Source organism: Chiloscyllium plagiosum, unplaced genomic scaffold (genome assembly GCF_037043375.1).
Source record: "Chiloscyllium plagiosum isolate Xiang-an unplaced genomic scaffold, Cpla_swu_hap1 HiC_scaffold_31, whole genome shotgun sequence".
Lineage (NCBI taxonomy): Eukaryota > Metazoa > Chordata > Chondrichthyes > Orectolobiformes > Hemiscylliidae > Chiloscyllium > Chiloscyllium plagiosum.
In genome coordinates, this window is record NW_028270169.1 from 9,122,411 (window position 1) to 9,139,548 (window position 17,138).

General features: G+C 40.4%; 1 protein-coding gene across 1 annotated transcript in view; it reads left to right on the forward strand.

The window, feature by feature from the left end:
- Positions 1–17,138, forward strand: part of rnft1 (ring finger protein, transmembrane 1) — a 46,733-nt gene that overhangs the window by 7,961 nt on the left and 21,634 nt on the right. Inside the window, exons 3-5 of the mRNA XM_043718121.2 lie at positions 3,967–4,043; positions 4,417–4,517; positions 12,015–12,168. Of these exons, the coding sequence (XP_043574056.1) occupies positions 3,967–4,043; positions 4,417–4,517; positions 12,015–12,168 (332 nt within the window). The remainder of the gene's footprint in view (positions 1–3,966; positions 4,044–4,416; positions 4,518–12,014; positions 12,169–17,138) is intronic.

Sequence of the window (17,138 nt, forward strand, 5' to 3'; positions counted from 1 at the left end):
GTTGCGTATAAATCCAGGCATGATTCTGCCCTAAGTCAATAATTACAGTAATTCATTTTTGAGTGAGGAATTAATTGTGACAGAACCTCTGGCTATTTGTAGCAAGAGTCATTAGATAGAGATTAACAGACAAAACCTTTTTCTTTCTAGCAGTTGTCAAGGATGAAAAGCCTAACCCCTGGCTGGTTTCTCCCCATACAGAATAATTTTCTGATCTGCATATTTCTGTTCTCTGCGCGATCAAAATATTTCAAGGAGCTGAATTTTAGCATGGCAGTGAACTTGAATGTTACTGAAACAAGGCATATTTTGGTAAAGTTTTTTTTGTGTTGAAATCATCAGGATGATTCACAAGAATACCAATTCAAGAGGAAAACCAATATTTATATTGCATGAGAGGTAGATGCATTACCATTAGAATGCACCTATTTATGGTTGCACTAGTATGCAATTACAGCAGGTATTGTTAAAGGCAAATAGAATTTATTGCTAAAGGATAGAGTACAAAAGTAGGCAAGTGTTGCTGTAATTAAGAAGATCGCACCTGGATTATTGTATAATTTTGGTCCCTATAATTCATGTATGTAGTTGTATTGGACACAGTTTGGATGAGGTTCCCTAAATTGATTTCAGGGATGATGGGTTGCTTATGGAGAGAGTTTAGGCCTGTACTCTCTGGAGTTTAGAAGAATGAAAGGAGCTCTAATTCAAATTTATAAGCTACTAAAGGGGATTGACGAAGTAGACACAAGAAGTATGTTTCCTTTGTGAAGTAATCTAGAGTGAAAGCTCATTGCTTTAGGATAAAGAATAGCAGATTTAAAACAGATGAGCAGAAATTACTTCTCTACTTTGAATTTCAGCAACTCCGAGTGTGATGGTTCCTGGGACATTTTTAAGGAGGAGATAGACAGACAGATTTTTAATGAGTTGAAGGATTACGGAGAGTGGGCAGGAAAGTGGAGTTGAGGCTAAGATGAGATCAGCCATGCTCATATCAAATAGTGGAGTAGGCTCAGGACTGAATTGTCTAATTCTACTCCTAGATTGTGTTCATTAATTGTTGGGTTTTGTTTAAATTCTAAGCATGTTGACTGATCAGAATAATGTTCTGAAAATTGAACCAACGAATGGCTATCACCTATTTTGTTGCATTGAAACAAGCAGTATGGCTACATGTTCTTTCTGTTTGCAATGTTCTTTCTGTTTGCAATGAACAGTGCATGTAGCTTCAAATACATGTAAGTGCATCACACTGCTAGTCCAACTGACTCATCCTAAATTGGTAGTACTTTGAACACAGGATTTTCCAGCAAAGTGTTGTCCAGTAATAGAATCCCATTTAACTTGAGTCTTGTACGTGTAACTGGTTGGATATAGTTTGCCTGTTCACAACAATGTACAAAGAGATGCAGTATTGTTTGATCTGCCAGTTTTTGGAATGTTTGGCCAACATACCTGGCATCACTCATTGCTACTGCATTGTAGCAGCATTGTTGCTGAAACCTTTGAGACACGTTGCCCTTCCAATCTGAGGCACTTTTGAGGACCAAGTGTGATCACCTTGGAGTCTTTCATTGTTTGGAAATGTAATTATTGATGCCACTAAACACACAGTTCAATGAGATTTATTATGTATGGTAAGAAAGCAAGACGTTTGTCCTTGTGCATGGTTTCAATTTTGGTACCTTCATCCCACATCAAATGGAAGAGGTATTTGCTGAGTTCAAAGACCTCTACCCACAGCTATCCTACCATAAGCCCAGCGTCTCCTGAAGGCAGTGAATCCTTGAATGTGTACCTAGCCAATCTAGCGTATTGCACGATTCTAAATGATTTGCAATGTGAATATTTGGCGGTGTTGCAAAGCCTCAAGGCCAACTTAGAATAGCTATCCTTAACAAGCATGGTGGTATCAACAAAGTGCTTGCCATTCTTGATAACTGGTCCTGTTGTTTGCAAACCAGAAAGAGCATGTACATCCATTGTCTCTGTTTCAAATCAACAAAATATGTGACAGCAATCCATTGGTTCATTTCTCAGAACCAATCAAATTTAAAATCTAAATAAAACCTGTCAGTTTGTATCAATCATTAATTAGTGTATTGAATTCTACGTGGCAATGCCTTAACCAGTCAATGTCCACTTGCCAACTATTACCACCCTTTTCTCTCATAGCAACATAAATGTTGGTTGAATTGTCTTGTAAATTATCCCAATGAGTGCAAGGTAAAAAGCTTCATCAAAGTGTCTTTTTCAACATTATTCAAACCAAATGTTTGTTGTTTGTAATCTTACTTAACTGTGCTTCAATAACACACTGATTTTTTTTTTGTTGAACTTCAACAAAAGATTGTACATGGGAATTTGTGGCTTTAATAAGTTTAGTGACAATGATGTAAATCAATAAGTTTCACAGGCTTAAATTTGAACTAACTTTCCTGCCAGAGTCAAGAAAAAAGCTTGCAGAATTTCAGAATCTTGCCGCCCCACTGATTGGGATCGAACAAAAGTCTGGGGCTGCAGTTCAGGGAGGGATAAGAAGAACTACTTTGGGAGTAAATTTAAAAATTAAACCTAAAATTAGGACTAACTATATAATGTATGTCTTTTATATATTCCATTCCCAGCAATGGCCATGGGAGTTCTGTTATGGTTTCATTTGTGAGATCTTCAGCCATTTAATTTTAAAGCCATCTGGATGTAGTGTGTACTTCTGTTTTCTACACAAAACAACCTTTCCATAAGCTGAGAAATAAAAGGTTGAGGGCCACCCAGTGGTGGAATGTGGAGAGTTTATGATGAAATAAATTGATTGGTCAATATCATGCAGGTGTAGGGAGGTGGGAAACTGTAAAGCAGTGCCTTCTTCCAAAGTCAGAAGGGAAACCATTAAACTTCGAAGATGGAGTCAGGAAATATTGCAGTGCAGAGGGAGGTGACAGAAGGATGCGTTAATTAATAATTTAACCTGGACCCTGAGAGTTCTGGCTGTAAGAAGTGTTTGCATTGGATCAATCAACAGATCATAATGAGCTATGGTTTGTGATCAAAACTGGAAGTTACAGATTGCCTTGTTAAATGTAGTCTTTATTTAATAATTTCCATTTATCCACTCTCGTGCCATGTCAATTAATAGAATAATGTAAATGCCCTAAGCATATATAAATGTTGCTGGAAACCATGCTGTAGTGAAGAATTTTGAGTTTGAGACTTGAACAGCTCCCTAAAATATATGTTTGGAATTGAAATTTTTATAATATTGAAAAAACATTTGGACAATGCCCATTATTGCATCTGGACAATGTAATGATCCCACCTGCTGTTCACAGTATTGCAGAATTGTCACAGTGCATAAGGAGGCCATTCGATTCATTGTGTCTGCAGAAGTTCTGTTACCTAGTGCCAATCCCCATCCCTAAATATTATTTCCTTCAAAATAATCACCCATTGCCCTTCAGAATTCCTCAGTTGAGCCTGTCTCCATAATATTTCCAGCCAGTACATTATACACCCTATCGCCACGCTTCATTTGTACATCAGTTTAAACCTATGCTCTCTTGTTCTCTTTTCTTTTAAACGATTAGGAACAGCTTCTGTCTATCTACACTATCCAGCCTGCTCATGTAGAATCTAATAGAATCCCTACAGTGTGGAAACGGGCCCTTTGGCCCAACAAGTTCACACCGACCCTCTAGGACAGCAAAGAAATTCACCTTTGGAATAACACTGTTTATATTACATCTATGTGGCTGGGTGTCTTATCTAATATAATGCACAAACCTAGTAACTAGGAACAACTGAGATGCCTGAGTATCCAGTTGCCTCCCTTTTGGCATGTCTAGGTTGATGTCACAGTTTAGGTAAATGTTTCCCCTTCCCCACTTAAGTGAACTTTGTTTTTGTTTTATTTTATATTTATAAAATTCCACTCCAGTCAATCACAAATATCTTTTGTTCTGTTAGGTATTGCAGTCGGTGTTGGACTGTGCATAACTTTCCTTTATGCAAACAAGATAATTATAAATCAGGTCTTCCTTCAGGTAGGTTTCTTTTATTTAAAAACATTTTGCCAGTTTTCGTCCCTCTGCTCCTGAAGCCATGCCTCCTTACTGGGAATCTCCAACATATACCTTGCATAATTAGCCAGTATTCACATATGCATTTATTTCAAGGCTGTTGTAGGACTCAGTTCATAAATGTGCTGTCAGATAAAATCTGACAGGTTGGTAATTTCAACAGAAATGGCCCATGCCATGGACTCCAGGTGGTAAATCCTCTTGCTGGCACAGAATCTGACAAACATTACTGTCCTCTTGTGGGTTGAAATTTGCTATGATAAGAAGAATGCATGATCTTTTTGAACTCTGCAAATTCAAACTGAAAGTGACTACTCTGCATCTTTCTTTTTTTTAGGAGCGCCGCTCTATATTACAGTGTAGTTGGTTACTTGCATTTCTAACAGCCTCCACGTTTCTTCTCTATGACACTTTTCGGTCCCAGTCACTCTTCTACAGGTACTTTTATATGTTATAATCTAATATTTAATATCTAATGAAAATAAGAGAAGATAACACTTCAAGTGAAGTTAGAGGTTTGTTTTATACTTCTAGAAGCTACAGACTCCCAGAATAAAGTGCAAGATTTTTGATAAAATCCAAAAGAACTGCAGATGCTGGAAATCCTGGCAAAGCTCAGCAGGTCTGGCAGCATCTATGGTGAGAAATCGGAGTTAACATTTTGGGTCCGGTGACCCTTCCTCAGAACAGCCCGTTAATTCTGATTTCTCTCCACAGATGCTTCCTGGACCTGCTGAGCTTTTCCAGCAATTATTGTATTTGTGTAAGATTTTGATGTTCACTTTAACATAATTGTAAGACCCAAGTTAATTCAACTCAGCCTATCAAACATTTACTGATTAGTTCCAAGACCCACTGCGGGTACAAATGTTTCAACCTATTTTACAGAATCTAGATTTATTGCACAATTGCAAAGGAAGTTTATATTTATAAAATCAATGTTTTGTTTTATTCATAGGCATCAGTGGTTGGGTCAGTATTTATTGCTCATTTCACTTGGCTTCTAAGGTGGTGGTGAGCTGCCTTCTTAAAATGCTGTAGATGCACCCTCCATGTTGCTAGGGAGGGAATTCCAGGTTTTTGACCTAGTAGCAGTAAAGGAAAAGCGATATATTTCCAAGTCAGGATAGTAATTGTCTTGAAGGGAAACTTTTTAGATGGTGGTGTTCCCATATATCTGCTGCCCTTGTCCTCCTAGATGGAAGTGATCATATGTTTTGAAGATGCTTCTAAGGATCTCTGAATTTCTTATAATTTATGCACACTGTTGTTACTGAGTGTAGGTGATGGAGGGAGTGAATGTTTTGTGGATCTGGTGCCAATTAATTGGGCTGTTTTTTGTCCTGGAAGGTGTTAAAGTTCTTGATGTTGTTGGAGCTGCACTCACTGAGGTAAGTGGGGAGTATTCCACCACACTACTGACTTGTGCCCTGTAGATAGTGGACAAACGCTAGGGAGTCAGGAGGTGAGTTACACAGTGCAGGATTCCTAGTCACTGTATTTATATGGCAAGCCCAGTTGAGTTTCTGATCAATAATATCCCCCAGGATGTTTTTAGTGGAGGATTCAGTGATAGTAACCCATCGAATGCTAAGAGGTGTTGGATAGATTGTCTGTCTGTTGTTGGAGATGGCCAGTTGTGTGCTGTGAGTGTTACTTGCCTCATTTTAGCCCAAGTCTGGATAATTGCAGGTGTTGCTGCATTTGTACATGGACTCCTCAGTATCTGAGGAGTCCTGAATGGTGCTAAACATTGTGCAATCAACAGTGAACATTCCCCTTCTGACCTTATGCTGGAGAGAAGGTCATTTGAAGCAGCTGAAGATGATTGGGCTTCGGATACTACCGTAAGGAGCTCCAGAGGGGACGTCCTGTAGTTGAGATGACTGACCTCGAATAATCACAGTCATCTTCCTCTGTGCAAGTAAGACTCCAACCAGTGGAGAGTTTTCTTCCTGATTAACAGTTTGCAGTTTGGATAGGGCTCCTTGATTGAATCATACATAGAAGGGGGGCCATTCAGCCCATCTTATTCATACAGACCCAATGACTTCCAGATGCCCTTTCTAATCCCGTCTTCCTGCACACGGCCCATAGCCCTGCAGCTTACAGCAGTGAAGGTGCCGATCCAGGAATTTTTTCAATGAATTTAGGGACTCTGCCACCACCGCTAACTCCATCAGCAAATTCCAGACAGCCACCATCCTCTGCAACATTTTTTCCTTCTGTCCCCTCTAATCCTTCTGCCACTTAGCTTGAATCTATGCCGACCACATTTGGAGTATTGCATACAGTTCTGGTCACTGCATTATGGGAAGGATGTGGAAGCTTTGGAAAGGGTTCAGAGGAGATGTACTAGGACGTTGCCTGGTATGTAGGGACGGTCTTGCGAGGAAAGGCTGAGGAACTTATATATTAATTGAGACAGATAAGATAATCAAGAGGGTTAGATAGGTTGGACAGTGAGAGCCTTTTTTCTCGAATGGTGATGGCTAGCATGAGGGGACATACATTTAAATTGAGGAGTGATAGATATAGGACAGATGTCAGAGGTAGTTTCTTTACTCAGAGTAGTAAGGGCATGGAATGCACTGCCTGCAACAGTAGTACATTTGGCAAGTTTAAGGGCATTTAAATGGTCATTGGATAGGCATATGGACGAGAATGGAATAGTATAGGTTCGATGGGCTTCGATTGGTGCAACATCGAGGGCCAAAGGGCTTGTACTGAGCTGTTATGTTTTATGACCCTTCACAATTTTGTATACCTCAATCATGTCACCCCCCTCCACCACCACCTTGGCCTTCTCAACCTCAACCTCTCTATTCTCTCCTCAGAGCTACAATTCTCCATCCCCCCCAACAACATTTTTGTAAATCTTCTCTGCACTTTCTCTCCAGAGCAATTAAGTCCTTCTTGTAATGTGGTGATCAGAACTGTACACAATACTCTAGTTGTGGTTATACTTTGTCAACTATGGCCTTGATGTCAAAGACTGTCATTCTCCCTTCACCTCTGGAATTCAGCTGTTTTATCCATGTTTTGGATGGTAGTGATGGTATCCATCACAAATTCACCTGCACCTCCACACACACCATTTACTGCATCCGCTGCACCCGATGTGGCCTCCTCTACATTGGGGAGACAGGCCGCCTACTTGCGGAACGTTTCAAAGAACACTCTGGGACAACCGCACCATCCAACCCAACCGCCCTGAGGCTGAACACTTTTTTTAACTTCCCCTCCCATTCCGCCAAGGACATGCAGGTCCTTGGCCTCCTCCATCGCCAGACCATGGCAACACGACACCTGGAGGAAAAGCGCCTCATCTTCCGCCTCGGAACCCTCCAACCACAAGGGATGAATGCAGATTTCTCCCGCTTCCTCATTTCCCCTCCCCCGACCTTATCTCAGTCCCAATCCTCGGACTCAGCACCGCCTTCTTGACCTGCAATCTTCTTCCTGACCTCTCCGGCCTATCACCCTCACCTTAACCTCCTTCCACCTATCGCATTCCCAATGCCCCTCCCCCAAGTCCCTCCTCCCTACTTTTATCTTAGCCTGCTTGGCACACCTTCCTCATTCCTGAAGAAGGGCTCATGCCCGAAGTGTCGATTCTCCTGCTCCTTGGATGCTGCCTGACCTGCGCTTTTCCAGCAACACAATTTTCAGCTCATGGTAGTGGTGGTGTCTGGAACATTCTATCAGATATGATTGTCTGAGCATAAATACATCAGGCTGATGCTTGACTAGTCTGTGAGACCATTCTCCCAATTTTTGCACTAGCCCCAAATGTCAATCACGAGAACTTTTGCAAGTAGACAGAACTGTTTCTGCCATTGTCATTTCAGGTGCCTAGATTGATGCCCGGTGCTCTATCTTGTTTTATTTCTCTTTTTAACTGTCACAATCGATATAACTGAGTGGCTTGCTCGGCCATTTTAGAAGGCTGTTCAGCATCAACAACATTGTTGTGGGTCTGGAGTCGCATGTAGGGACTAGACAAGGTGAAATTGACAGATTTCCTCCTATGAAAGACATAATGAACCATATAGGTTTTTCTGACAATCAGCAGTGGATGCTCATCATTGTATTCTTATTCAATTTTTTAAAATCTGAAATTATGAATTCATACAACTGCCATCATGGGATCGAAATCAGGGTCACCAGAACATTAGCTAAGTTTCTGCATTAATATTCCAATGATAATGCCCGGAAGCCATTGCTTCCCCGATCCACCTTTGAATCATAGAATCGCTATGGTGTGGAAACAGGCCATTCGCCCCAACAAATCCACACTGACCCTCCTGAAGAGCATTCCTCTCCATTTCCTCTGAGTAATGCACCTAATATCCCTGAACACAATGAGCAATTTAGCATGGCCAGTTCACCTAACGCCACATTGTTGGATTGTGGGACGAAACCGGAACACCTTGACAAAACCCACGGAGATAGAGGGAGAACTCCACACAGTTTGGATCAGTTGATCCATCTCAGGATACCAGATTGTGACATCTGTTGACTAAACACAGGTCTCTTGATCTGTTAGTTGACTGAAGTTCTCCTGTCTTCAGTCCTCGTATCCCAAACCACTAAGAATCATCACTACCCTCTTTTTTCATGATCAGACACACTAAATGGCTCATAGTCAGTCTTAGATTTGCTAGGTGATATCTGTTCAATTCCTGTTTAGTTTTCTTTTGAAGAAATAAGGCTCATTTTCGAAATATCACTTCCTCCTATCTCCTGGTTCATTTTTTGCCATTCAAATTACTTTGTAAGATCATCCCTGTTTGTAACAAGTTCTCTCTCTTAGCCTACCAACTTATAGATCTTTACCCAAAATAACAGACATCAGTAGAACAATTTGTGAATCTGCTTACAATATATAGTGTCACCTCCCAAGAGTTAATTATGATCCCAAATGTTCTAAGTGATACTCCCCAAGACCTATCAATATCCTTAACTATGAGTGACTGTCACAACTGTCAATGTCTAAAGTAAGTTAAAGCTCAAAATAACTCTACAAACTAATATACATTGGCATGTACAGTGCTTTACGTGACACAACTGAGCCAGTGTCTTTAAGTAAAAGCATTTTATCTTGAAGCACTGTGCATTTGTTAGCCTACGTTTATAGTAGCTTGAGCCAAAAATGTAATGATAAACCTGACCTTTTTAACCTGGGCAATAATACTTTCTTTCTTGGAGAAAATGTTGCACAACCAATCACAACTAAACAAAGTATAATTTACGTCCTTTCTTAATCAAATCAGAATTATTAATTATTGAAGAATAATGCAGACCTACAAAAGTGTTATTTTGGTGATCAGTTCTGTTGTTATGATTGGAATGAACTTTATGTTGTGACTAGAAATGATTAATGTCCAGGTTTTTAATAAAAAAGTTATTGACCTGAATACACAGTTGGCTGACTGTGCATGTACAAATAGGGCTGGTGATGTTTAATTACTGCTTAATAATAACTATCTATACATGTGCTGTAGGCCCTATTGAGGCCCATATGCTGGGAAAAGCCAGGACTGAGAATCAGAACAGCGATGAAGGTAATGTTAACTGTTGTGCAGTGCAGCTGGGCAGCTCCTCAGTGGGTTATAGAAAGATTGTGGTTCCTGGCTGAATTTTGATTTTTGGGGATGTATTGACAACACTGAAGACTTTCCTACCCTGCCTAGCACTCGGCAGCCACCACTTCACTGAACACCCGAGGACTGGCTAAAGAGACTGTTCTTCATGGGTGGCGTTCCTATGACACACAAGCAAAAAACAGTTGCTCCTGCACTATAGGCATTGTGGAAATGTTTTACTGGTCGGGATGGGATCACTACAGGGCAGTCTCAAGGGTGTAAGGTATGAAATTATATCAGTCCAGTTTGCTTTAGTACCTCTAGTCCATTTTGAGAAAAATATTGAGACTGATGAGACTGAGGAGAGGACACTGAAGATACTAGAGTTCAGTGTCGAGAGTGTGATGCTGGAAAAGTAGGTCAGGCAGTATCCGAGGAGTAGGAGAATCGATGCATCAGGAGCCCTAATGAAGGGTTTATGCACAAACCGTCAATTCTCCTGCTCCTCGGATGCTGCTTGATCTACTGTGCTTTTCTAGCACCACACGCTCAATACTGATGAGACAGACCCAGATGTCAATTCCAAGCTGCTACTTTCGCTGGGGACCAGTGTGAAGTTTAGGAAGGAGTGCTGAGGAGGAGAAATGCTTGTTTTAATTGGATTCACACCACTTAAATCATAGTTCCTATTGGTTAATCATGGAACACATTGATATGTGAATTAGTCATGGCTCATATTGCTTCATTCCTTCAGGTGGAAGAAGAAAAATGCAAAGGGTGATGGTATGAGCAAAAACATGTAATTTAGATTTACAAGAGAAATGAATGCACAGACAAAATGTGAGGCTCAGCTTAGTTTCAATATTCTAATCCTGCTATCGATATAATGCTTCCTGAACGTAAAACACTTTCTTTTTGAATTCACTTTTGTTTTGGTAAGTGTACTAGCCTGTCTGCACTAGTTATGCAATGAATGATTCATCAGTCTAGTTTACATCAATTTGCATTTATGTAATATGGAAACATCTCCCAGGGCCAAAGAGATATCATAAGATTGGTTTAGCTGTTGGCCAAGATTCCTATTAATCACATCCTTGCATTGGGTACAAAATGTGATGTGTTAATTTTAATTTCTAAAGTATTAACACTATGAAAGACAAAGCTTATATGAATGGTTTTACATGCTGAACAACATATCTACCTTACAACAAAGTGAAATTGATTTAAATCAAATGGTTTATTATTATGTGTAAAAATCAAGAATTTAGGATGTGAGTTTGCTCGCTGAGCTGGAAGGTTCATTTTCAGACGTTTCATTACCATTCTAGGTAACATCAGCGAGCCTTCAGTGAAGTGCTGGTGTTATGTCCCACTTTATATTTGTGTTTAGGTTTCCCTGGGTTGGTGATGTCATTTCCTGTCCTCTTTCTCAGGAGGAGGTAAATGGGTTTGTTGATGGCACTCCAGCCAGAGTTCTATGCTTCTAGGAATTCTCGTGCATGTCTCTGTTTGGCTCGTCCTAGGATGGATGTGTTGTCTCATTCGGAATGGTGTCCTTCCTCATCTGTATGTAAGGATACTAATGATAGTGGGTCATGTCTTTTTGTGGCTAGTTGATGTTCATGTATCCTGGTGGCTAGTTTTCTGTCTTTGTCCAATGTAGCGGAAATGACTGCCAGACTATTCAGACCTCTTGGCATCATGATAGTCCACAAACCCACCAACCCACTAAAACAGCAGCTAACGAACTTGAAAGATCCCATACAGATGACAAGCAAAACGAATGTCATTTACAAAATACCTTGCAAGAACTGTAACAAACACTACATTGGACAAACAGGCAGAAAAGTAGTCATGAAGATAAATGAACATCAACTAGCCACAAAAAGACATGACCCACCAGATCACTAGTATCCTTACATACAGATGAGGAAGGACACTACTTTGCCTGGGATAACACATCCATCCTAGGACAAGTCAATTTGGACCCCATTTACCACCCTCTGAGAAAAAGAACAGGAAATGACATCACCAACACAGGAAATTACTTCAGCAATCCAAGGAAACCTAAACACATGAATAGAAAGTAGGACATAACACCAGCACTTCACTGGAGGCTCACTGATGATGTTGCCTAGTATGGTGACAAAACATCTGAAAATGAACCTTCCAGCTCAGCAAGCAAACTTATGTCCAGTACCTCAACCTGAGCGAGCAAGTTTTAAGAAAATTTGATTAACCATTTAAAAATAAGTTTATAAAGTCTTGGTAATATGGCTGGGAACAATTTTTTTTAAATTGATGTATATATTAGTGAAGTTTTTTAAAAGTACTGTTTTCTTTACAGTTTAATCTTTTTGCATCCAAATGTTGATCCTATTGAATTCTGGGATGTGTTGTGGATCGTGGGAACTGCAGACTTCATATTGAAGTTCCTATGTATGGGATTAAAGTGCCTTATCCTATTGGTACCTTCTCCACTGATGCCGTTCAAGTCAAGGGTAAGCTTGGTGAAGATGGTCTGAGCCTGTGATTGAACATATCCTGATCTGCCAAACGTTTCTGGAACGAAAGTTCTGTGTTACAAAGTAACCAACCTCCTATTACAAATACACTTTAGATACTTTCAAATGACATTTATTAGAATGGAGGAAAAACTCAGTTTGTAATTGTTAACATTTTTCTGAACTCTTTTATCACTGCCTAATGTAGTTTATTTGGGTCCCTTTGTTTTACCAGGCAGCATCTAGATACTCTCTTTTTATTTGTTGTTCCTATTCGGCGTGTAGGTTCACCATTGATCGGGACAGTACAGACTTTATTTTCTCTTGTTTTTATGGATGTGGTGTCTTGAGTAGGCTGTCAGGAATACCTTGATTTTTTTGGGAGTGATTGTTTTATCACACTTTAAAGCTCCAATATATTTTTATCCTTTCTTCATAATGTCTTCACTTTTTGTCCTGTTCTGAAATTATTCTTATATTGCTGCAGAACGTTTTCATGGATGCTGTCATTTCCTCCTGCCTTGCCCCAGTATTCCTCATTCATGTCGAAGTTTTTAAAATGGCAGAGGTGTCATAGTTGAACAGAATTCTGGCATGGTCTACTGTTCAACTTTTTCTCATTTACAGCAGGCATTAGTTTGATCAAAAGTGGTAATATTTTTAATCTTGCCTCTAATTCATGGTAGCAAAGCCAGCTGTAACATTCTGACTCTGTCTTAACCTACATCAAATAATTTGGCATGGTCAGAGTGTTGGGCCTGGAGATCTTATCTGTAGTTCAATTGCTTGTCTGATGAACACTTATGTTCAGGCAAAGAAATGATGTTGATGGTCTGTGCCCTAATCTGTGCTTGCAAATAAAACCTGACTAGGATGTAGTTTAACACCTGGCTTGTTATATTGGTGGGGATGGGGAATAACTCGCTGTATCTAACATATAGAGTTAGACCCCATCTACCACCCCTGAGAAAAGGAACAGGAAATGATTTTACCACAGGAAATGACATCACCAACCCAAAGAAAGCTGAACATTTAAATAGAAAGCACGAATTTTCAGCAGTGCTTCACCTGAGGCCCACTGAAGATGTTACCTAGTAGGGTGACAAAATGTCTGAAAATGAACCTTTTAAGCTCAGTGAGCAAATCTACATCCAAAACCTCAACATGAGCTACAAATCTTCTCAAAACTCAATATAATATAGGCTCCTCATAAAGAGAAATCTTGCACTGTAGCCATCTCCGTGACTGAGTGTCTGGATGATGCCTTTCAGCACTGGACTGTCCGAATGGGATACGTTAGCTATGTGTTAAGATAACAACAAAGACCGAAAATGCTGCAAACAGAAAGAATTAAAGTTGAGTCCAGTATGACACCCTTCTACCTTCGAATGGGCTACAAATTTTGTTTTTCTTTAATGCAAGTGACAGAAGGAGAAGACAACCAAATGAAACAGGTGTGTCCAGAGCCAAAGGCAAAGGAAGCGATAATGGTGGTAAAGAAGTGATAGAGGTGTAAAATAGGTGCAGATGTTAGCTGTGTCAAAGAGAATATAGGTACGCTGTACTGTCAGTAAAGCAAACAAGCTGCATGTAAAATATTGCCGAGAGGAGGATGGTGGATTGAAGAAAATGAAAGTGTTTTTAATATGAAGTTGAGCAAGTCAACATTGAGTCCCAGAGACTGTAAAGAGTCTAAGTGGAAAATGATTGTGTTCCTTCAGCTTGAATTGAGCTTTGTTGGAGCATTATAGCAGGCCGAGGACAGAATGTTAGCATGGGAGCAAGATGGTTTATTGAAATGTCAAGTACCTGGGATGTTGGGGTTATTCCTCTGGACAGAGTATGTTAATGTTCCTGAACTAGTAATTCCTACATCACTGATACAGAGATATCCCACCATGGTAACTCTCACCAGGGCAGTATTTTAATTTCATTTAACTTAATCTTAGTTAGCTAAATATATCAGAAATAAAGCAAAACCGTAGCCTTCAAATGATTGGATTGTTGTAAGAACCTGTTTGGTTCTTGAAGGTCCTACAGAAAAGGGAACCTGTCTGGCCTTCATATGGGAAGACCCAAAGCAAAGTTTGAGTCTCAGCAAGCCATTCAGGAATATTCAATAAATCACTGCTTTTCAAGGGCAACTGGCACCCAGTTCCTGTGATTGATGGTTTTCTTAAAAAAAAATGTTCCTTTGGTCATTTTCAGGCATTGTCTGGAGATATCCGGTGAAGATTATAGCATGGTTATGCAGCTCCAAAACAGGCCATTTGGTCCAACTAATCCATGCCAGTGTTTTGACCTGAAAACAACAAATGCTGGAGATCGGAGGGTCAGGCAGCATCCATGAGAGAGAGAGAGAGAGAGAGAGAGAGTGTCTAGATGACACGTCATCCCAGATTAGGGGTGGATGTTCCCAGGTAAAGGAATGGATGGAAAATGGAAAGCCTTCAAAAAAATGAGATAACGGCAGTCCAGAGACAATATGTTCCTGTTAGAGTGAAGGGCCAGGCTGGTAGGTGTAGAGAATACTGAATGACTAGAGAAATTGAGATTTTTGTCAAGAATAAGGAGGAAGCAAAAGTTGGGTATAGACAGCAGAAATTGAGTGATTCCCCAGAAGAGTATAAAGCCAGTAGGAGTATACTTAAGAGGGAAGTCTAAAGGGCAAAAAGGGGACATGAGATAGATTTAGCAAGTAGGAGAATCCAAAGGGATTATTAAAGACAAAAGGGTAACTAGGGAGAGAATAGGGAACCCCAGGAAATGGAGATAATGAAGAGTATTTCACATCAGTGTCTACTGCGGAGAAGGAAATGGAAGATAGAGAATGTGGAGAAATAAATAGCGACATATTGAAATATGTCCATACTACAGAGGAGGAAGTGCTAGATGTCTTGAAATGCATAAAGGTGGATAAATCCCCAAGACTTGATCAGGTGTATCCTAGACCTCTGTGGGAAGCTAGGAAAGTGATTGCTGGACCCTTTGCTGAGATATTTGTATCATCAATAGCCACAGGTGAGGTGTTGGAAGACTGGAGGTTAGTTTACATGATGCTTTCCCAAAATGCAGCGCCTTGCATTTATCTGAATTAAACTCTATCTGCCACTTCTAAGCCCATTGGCCCATCTGATCAAGATCCATTATAATCTGAGGTAACCTTCTTTGCTGTCCACTACACCTCCAATTTTGGTGTCATCTGCAAACTGACTAACTATACCTCTCATACTCACCTCCAAATCATTTATGTAAATGACGAAAAGCAGCAGACCCAGCGCCAATCCTTGTGGCACACCACTGGTCACAGGCATCCAGTCTGAAAAGGAACCCTCCACCACCAACCTCTTTTACCTTTGAGCCAGTTTTGTATCCAAATGGCTGGTTCTATCTGTATTCCATGAGATCCAACCTTGCTAACCAGTCTACCATCAGGAACCTTGTCAAATGCCTTACTGAACACTCTGCATGATCATTGCTCTGCCCTCAACAATCCTCTTTGTTACTTCTTCAACGAACTCTATCGAATTTGTGAGACACCATTTCCCACAGACAAAGCCATGTTGACTATCCCTAACCAGTCCTTGCCTTTCCAAATACATGCAAATCCTGTCCCTCCAGATTCCCTCCAACAATTTGCCCATCATCGATGTCAGGCTCACCAGTCTATAGTTCCCTAGCTTGTCCTTACCACCTACCTTAAACAGTGGTACCACATTAGCCAATCTCCAGTCTTCTGGCACCTCACCTGTGACTATCAATGATACAAATATTTCAGTAAGAGGCCCAGCAATCACTTCCCTAGCTTCCCACACAGTTCTAGGGTACACCTGATCAGGTCCTGGGGATTTATCCACTTCTGTGTTTCATGATATCCAGCACTTCCTCCTCTATTATATGGACATTTTTTCAAGATGTCACCATCTATTTCCCTACATTCTATATCCTCCATATCCTTTTGCACAGTAAATACTGATGCAAATACTCACTTCGTATCTCCCCCCACTTTCTGCGGCTCCACACAAAGGCCGCCTTGCTGATCTTTGAGGGTCCTATTCTCTCCCTAGTTACCCTTTTGTTCTTGATGTATTTGTAAAAACCCTTTGGATTCTCCTTAACCCTATTTGCCAAAGCTATCTCATTGTCCTCCTGATTTCCCTCTTAAGTATACTCCTACAGTCTTTATACTCTTCTAAGGATTCACTCGATCTATCCTGTTTATACTTGACATATGCTTCCTTTTTCTTAACCAAACCCTCAATTTCTTTCGTCATTTAGCATTCCCTATACCTATCAGCCTTTCCTTTCACCTTAACGAGAGTCCAGAGAAAGTATATTCCTGTTATCTCATTTCTGAAGGCTTCCCATTTTTTTCAGTCATTTGCCCCCAATCAGCTTTTGAAACTTCTTGCCTAATACCGTCAAAATTAGCCTTTCTCCAGTTTAGAACTTCAACGTTTAGATCTGGTCTATCTTTTCCATCACTCTTTTAAAACTAATAGAATTATGGTCACTGACACCAAAGTGCTCTCCCACTGTCACCTGCCCTGCCTTATTTCCCAAGAGTAGGTCAAGTTTCGCACCTTCTCTAGTAGGTACATCCACATACTAAATCAGAAAATATTCTTGTACATTATTAACAAATTCCTTTTATATCTATACCCTAAACACTATGGCAGTCCCATTCCATGTTTAGCAAGTTAAAATCCCCTACCATAACCACCCTATTATTCTTACAGATAACTACAAGGATGTTGCCAGAGTTGGAAGGTTTGAGCTATAGGGAGAGGCTGAATAGGCTGGGGCTAATTTCCCTGGAGGGTCAGAGGCTGAGGGGTGACCTTATACAGATTTATAAAATCCTGAGGGGCATGGATAGGGTAAATAGACAAGGTATTTTCCCTGGGGTTGGAGAGTCCAAAACTAAAGGCATAGGTTTAAGGTGAGGGGAATGAATTAAGGGGCAA